At 36.6% G+C, this 6,000-nt stretch overlaps 1 protein-coding gene across 2 annotated transcripts; it reads left to right on the top strand.

Moving 5' to 3' along the window:
* Window positions 1–241: 241 nt before the first annotated feature.
* Window positions 242–5,692, top strand: LOC105785725 (actin-interacting protein 1-2). 2 transcript variants are annotated; one of them, XM_012611858.2, is made up of 7 exons: window positions 242–802; window positions 952–1,113; window positions 1,857–2,043; window positions 2,455–2,877; window positions 3,774–4,181; window positions 5,019–5,322; window positions 5,382–5,692. In XM_012611858.2, exons 1-6 carry the CDS (start codon window positions 285–287, stop codon window positions 5,274–5,276), a joined length of 1,956 nt encoding a protein of 651 aa, XP_012467312.1. In that variant the 5' UTR covers window positions 242–284; the 3' UTR covers window positions 5,277–5,322; window positions 5,382–5,692. The 2 variants fall into 2 exon arrangements, with proteins under 2 accessions (XP_012467312.1, XP_012467311.1); XM_012611857.2 differs by having other exon boundaries at window positions 243–802; window positions 5,401–5,692.
* Window positions 5,693–6,000: the final 308 nt, after the last annotated feature.

The raw sequence follows: 6,000 nt of genomic DNA on the forward strand, positions 1-6,000 counted from the left end.
TTTTAAGGTGGTGCCGCTTGCTTGGATGTACCATTTCGATAAATAATTTGTCTGACATACCATTTAAGTAATTTTTTTTATTTTATAATATGCAGATAAAAAAGCCCAACAATGTCTATATTGCAAACTTTTTGTTTTCGATGTCCAAATAAAAAATTTATAAAAATTGAGTGACCAAATGCATAATTTACCCAAAAACATATAAAAATTAAAAATAAAAATTCTAAATAATATATATTTTTCGGAGTTAAAATAAAAAATAAAAAATCGAAGAAGTGAAGCAAATGTCTAAAAAAAACAACAAAATCAGCGACCAACTCGTTCAAAAAGCTCCCACCTCAATTCCCGCACTTTTCCTTTCAACTAAAATCCTCGAAAACAGTCTCTTTGCCAATCACACACACACACAAATGGCTAGTCTCATTGAAACCTATGCCTGCGCCCCTTCCACGGAACGAGGCCGTGGAATTCTAATCTCCGGCGATCCCAAAACCAACTCCATCCTTTACTGCAACGCAAGGTCCGTTTTCATTCGTTACCTTGACCGCCCTCTTCACGTCGCCGTTTATGGAGATCACAGCTATCCCGTCACTGTCGCTCGTTACTCCCCCAACGGCGAGTGGATTGCCTCCGCTGACGTCTCTGGAATTATACGAATCTGGGGTACTCATAACGACTTCGTTTTGAAGAATGAGTTCAAGGTCCTTTCCGGTCGGATCGATGATCTACAGTGGTCCCCTGATGGCTTAAGGATCGTTGCCTGTGGCGATGGCAAAGGAAAATCCTTTGTTCGCGCTTTTATGTCAGTACTCCTTATTCTACCTCTTCTATTCCTCTCTTTTTTATAGTACAATTTCTGTTTCATAATCTGAGACTGTCGCTTGAGTAAAATCAAGATAATATGAAAATAGTTAGATTTTTATTAGAGTTTCTGTGATGTTGAATTTAAAGGTGGGATTCGGGGTCAACAGTGGGGGACTTTGATGGCCACTCGAAGAGGGTGCTAAGCTGTCATTTTAAACCGACGAGGCCATTTCGAATTGCAAGTTGTGGAGAAGATTTCTTGGTGAATTTTTATGAAGGTCCACCCTTTAAGTTCAAGTTATCGCACAGGTAGGTAATACTGTTTTCAATTGCTCTTACCATTTATTAGGCGTTACATTTACCTGATATTTTTACTTTTTTCGTTTCCCTTAGTGGAAAATGAGTAATCAAAAGTAGCAATTAAAAATATGAGAACAATAATGATAAACCAAAAATAAAATAACTAATCAGACGAACCCTAAATTTCTCAGGTAGAATGCCTTGGTCTTAGTGAGGAAGACATTTCATTGATGGTTTGTTCTTGCTGTCATTATTCATATGTGCATGCATGTTTTATGGCGGTCACAAAAGCTATGGCCGTGGTGTCTCAGGAACATAAATTAAATTTGTCAATGATGCAAAGAAAGATGCATTTTCAGTGCCCGCATCAATCAGATACATGCATTGCTACTTGTTACAACTATTTAACGCTTCATTTCGAGAATAATCTTCTACTCAATCTTAAGATTTGCCTAAACTGAAAAGTGTGCACTGTTTGATTATAATAGAGACTAACAAAAATGAAAAGAGTATTTCTTGATCTTATCTTTCCAACTACACATGACTCTATATTTATAGACAAGATATTAAAGCTGCTAATCTGTTCAACAAACTAACTTCTTTAACAGCTTTTTAACAGCTAACTTCTTTAACAGTCTAACTTCACAACTGCTTAGGAAAGTATGAGTTTCATTAGGAAAATAGTATTCCACTGGTTCTTAAGATTTATGTTAGTTTTAGGGTTATTCAAGGAATTGTTTTATGATGTGCAGGGAGCATTCAAATTTTGTCAACTGCATTAGGTTTTCCCCAGATGGCAGCAAACTAATTAGCGTAAGCTCAGATAAGAAGGGTATAATATATGATGCAAAGACTGGCGACACAATGGGGCAGTTGTCCAGTGAAAATGGTCATACAGGTAGCATTTATGCTGTTAGCTGGAGTGGAGATAGTAAACATGTAAGCATCTAGTTGAGTTTTTTATTTAGTTGTTTTGATAAGGATCATGCCCTGCCAATGCAATTATGCTTCTGACATTACTCTCGCTTTTGTGAAACTTCTTTAACCCAAATGCAAGTTAACAGCTTCGGCTTGGTTTCATTATTCATATGTGCATGCATGTTTTATGCCATTGCATTTGTGGGTATAGTTACATGTATCCTTTTGGAGAATTCCAAACTCTTTGAAATTTATATTTGACCACTATCTGAATTTAGGCTTAGAGATGTTGAAAGGCTGCGGATAATGGAGCAGAATAATAATATTTTTGGAGGGTAGTACCATGTTATGCATTTAGGAGCCTTTGAGCTTATTGGCTTGAGATTTCTTACTAACCATTTGATTTGCGCTCTATTTTATTGATGAAACCAGGTACTAACTGTTTCTGCTGACAAGACTGCCAAGATATGGGAGATTTTTGAGGATGGTACTGGAAAAGTAAGTAAAACGTTGGAATGCTCTGGATCTGGTGGAGTGGAAGACATGCTTGTTGGATGTCTGTGGCAGAATGGTCATCTCATTACAGTTTCCCTTTCTGGCACAATTAACTTATACTCTGCTAGTGATCCTGATAAACAACCATTATGTTTGTCTGGACATATGAAGAACGTAAATACATTAACTTTAATCGAAAGCAACGAAAAGATTATTCTATCCAGCAGCTTCGATGGATCTATCCTTCGATGGACTCCAGGGACTGGACACAGTGGCAAATTACAGAGGAAAGATAGTTCTCAAATTAAATGTTTGGTTGCTACAAAAGAGGAGATAATGACATCTGGATACGACAATAAGGTGAACTTATACCAAAAAACACATTGCATTTTCTTATTGTTAACAAAATATGCATTAATAATCTCTGTTATTCAGTTCATCCACCACTAAACAGAGAAAAATGTCAAGACAACTTTGTTCTTCATATGAAGTTCAGTTATCAAGGACTTGGAATATAGCATTCAAATGAAATTTTATTTTACCTGTTCAATATAATTACATTTGCATCAGTATGCTGTTATTACGATCTTGCAGGGGAAAAAGGTGGCGCTTGTGGAAGCATCTATAAAATTTAGTTTAGTTCATATTCCCTAATCTATAAAAAGTGTGGTAAGTATAGGCGACCTCGCATGAACTGATGGTTGCATTTCAAATGACTGCTAGAATGGTTTAACTCAAACATTATATAATCTTTATTTTAATTAGCTTGTTGGAGCAAAGAGATACGGTTTTATTTGCAACCGGAACGGGCAATGCAGAGACCTCGATAAAATAAATTAACAGATGAAACTTTGGGGTAGGATTTGAATATTTTCTGAAGCATTTGATGTGCTGTATAAGAACTAGAGTTTTAAACATTGTTGAAAAGATGTTGATCATGTTTGATAATAATCAGAATGATTACTTTCTTCCTAGCTATACAATACCCAATCTTAAAGAAATTGCAACACTTGTCTTCTGTGGCAATATGAAGAATATCAAGGTTCCTTCTTCAGCATGATAGTTGTAATCTTGATGAATGTTTAAAGTGTCTCTATCCATACACGGGTCACCTGTAAAATTCTTTTTGTTGTTCAACATTGATACCGTCTCTATCTAGATAAGTAATTTCAGTGATTTATATTCGCTGCAAACACTCTGCACCTAGCTTGAATACTAGTTTTTTCTTCTGTTGACAATTCCTCAGTTAATTTCAGGTATGGAGAATTTCTCTTGATCAAGACAAAGCTGGAGAGGCAGAACATATAGATGTTGGCAGTCAACCAAAGGACTTGAGCCAGGCCATTAATTCCCCTGATCTGGCTTTAGTTTCATTGGATTCTGGAGTTGTATTGCTTAAGGATATGCAAATACTTTCAAACATCAACCTTGGATTTTCAGTGACAGCGTCTGTTATTGCACCTGATGGAAGTGAGGCAATTGTGGGGGGCCAGGATGGTAAGTTGCATATATATTCTGTCTCAGGTGATTCTCTTACAGAAGAAGCAACCCTTGAGAAGCATAGAGGTCCAATTAGCGTAATACGGTATTCACCAGATTTTTCCATGTTTGCTTCTGCTGATCTAAACCGCGAAGCAGTTGTTTGGGATCGTACCTCCAAAGAGGTAGCTTGAACTCCATATTAGTTTTATTATGTCCTAGCCTTCCAATAAAACTTGGATGGTAGCTTGATTCATCCCATCTTTGAGATGTAATGTTTGGGGGGTAGCAACCATTATGTTCATTACTTATATCTAATTGCTTGACATTTCCTTGATGTCAAAAGTAAATCGGGGAATACATATTCAGTTAAGAGAGATGGTTTCCTCCTTAACAAGAGTGGATGTTTCAAACATCTTTCCCAAAAGTAATGTCCTACATTATTATGGGATTCAGATCCATCATTCTTATTCAATCAGGGACATTACTCCTTGATAATCAGCCTTGTTTGTGGTCATCCTCTAGTTTCTCATTTACATTTGCTACATTGCTCCAAAGCCCTTGTGGCATGGCCGTAGTTCTGGTTCTGCGGAGTCTCTTTTAGGACTGATAGTGGAATGCTAATTATGTTTGGAGTACTTGATCATTTCTTCAGTTATCTGGTTATTTGTGTTTGATTTTGGCATCAACTGCTAGGTAGAAACCTGTTTTATTGCATGAAGCAACTTGCTAAAGCTCTCAGCTTTCTAATGTTGCATTGTCTTACAGCCCGAATATGATATTATAAAACTAGTTTTAATTTGTTTATGATATCTTGAAGCAGCATTATGCACATTTCTGTTACCGCTTACTTCAAATCAAGAAACAAAAATAAGGTGTGTTGCCATGAATGGGCCAACAAAGTTTCTGATTATTTTGAACAACAGGATACTTTAAAGTGCTTTTAGAAAGTGTGACTGGATGTATTAACCACCATCCTTTGCTTTGTAGCTAAAAATATGGTGTTCCTTATCGTTTTGCAGGTGAAGCTTAATAACATGTTGTTCCACACAGCTCGTATCAATTGCCTTGCTTGGTCTCCTAATAGCACTATGGTTGCTACAGGATCACTAGACACTTGTGTAATCATATATGAAGTTGGGAAACCTGCTTCAAGTCGCATAACTGTTAAGAATGCTCATCCTGGTGGAGTTTATGGTTTGGTTTTTATTGATGACTGCAATGTGGCTAGTTCAGGGGAGGACGCCTGCATTCGTGTCTGGAAGATAGTGCAGCAATAACGCAAGCAGTGCATAAGACACGAATAATGCTGATTAAATCTTTAAAGTTAGTGAATCCACATTCATTGCTTTCTTACTACATCTACATTTGTTACCACATGATAGTTGTATAACTGTATTTCAGGACACAATTTCCGTTCTCAAATTTTGTGCCAAAGAATAAAATGAAAGCAAAAAGGAGCAGGTAAGCAGCTTCATCAAGGGTTTTGGTGAAACAGGTTTGCTTATATATATTTTCACCTGGATTCATGATGTAAAGAGGGAGCATTGTTCCCTAATGATACTTTTTTAAGGTTACTCCATATAGAAATATCTTTATCCAATGCATTAGAAATGATGAATAAAGTTGTCAACTGTTTCCATAAATATATATTAATTAGCACTTAAAATGTGCCCTAGAGGCACTCTTCCAACAATTCTTTCATCATTCATCACTCTTTTTTAATTATGAAATGCTTATAGCATCTTTGTACAGTTTGAGGCCATTTCTTGTGAGATTAGAATCATGTTAATAATTTTTTTCTGCTCTTGAGGAAAAACACTTATGTTTGGTGTGATTGTCAAATCTGGTGATATGGCTTTATTTTGGTTTAGTTGGTATATACATTCCAAGCCACTGAATCTCAAGAGAGAAAGGGTAGTTGTGAGCATTGATCCGAATTCCCAGCCAATTAGGTGCTTTGGGGAGTGGACTATTGGGGCACCATGAGGGCAAAGCTCTATT

The sequence above is a fragment of the Gossypium raimondii genome, chromosome 1 (genome assembly GCF_025698545.1).
Source record: "Gossypium raimondii isolate GPD5lz chromosome 1, ASM2569854v1, whole genome shotgun sequence".
Lineage (NCBI taxonomy): Eukaryota > Viridiplantae > Streptophyta > Magnoliopsida > Malvales > Malvaceae > Gossypium > Gossypium raimondii.

What these genes read in the sequence shown, in the direction of transcription:
- LOC105785725 (XM_012611858.2), top strand. Translation starts at nt 285, where the DNA reads ATGTCTAAAAAAAACAACAAAATCAGCGACCAACTCGTTCAAAAAGCT. An exon ending in AAGTTCAAGTTATCGCACAG is followed by an intron (nt 1,114 to 1,856) that starts GTAGGTAATACT and finishes TATGATGTGCAG; the next exon opens with GGAGCATTCAAATTTTGTCA. An exon ending in GGAGTGGAGATAGTAAACAT is followed by an intron (nt 2,044 to 2,454) that starts GTAAGCATCTAG and finishes TGATGAAACCAG; the next exon opens with GTACTAACTGTTTCTGCTGA.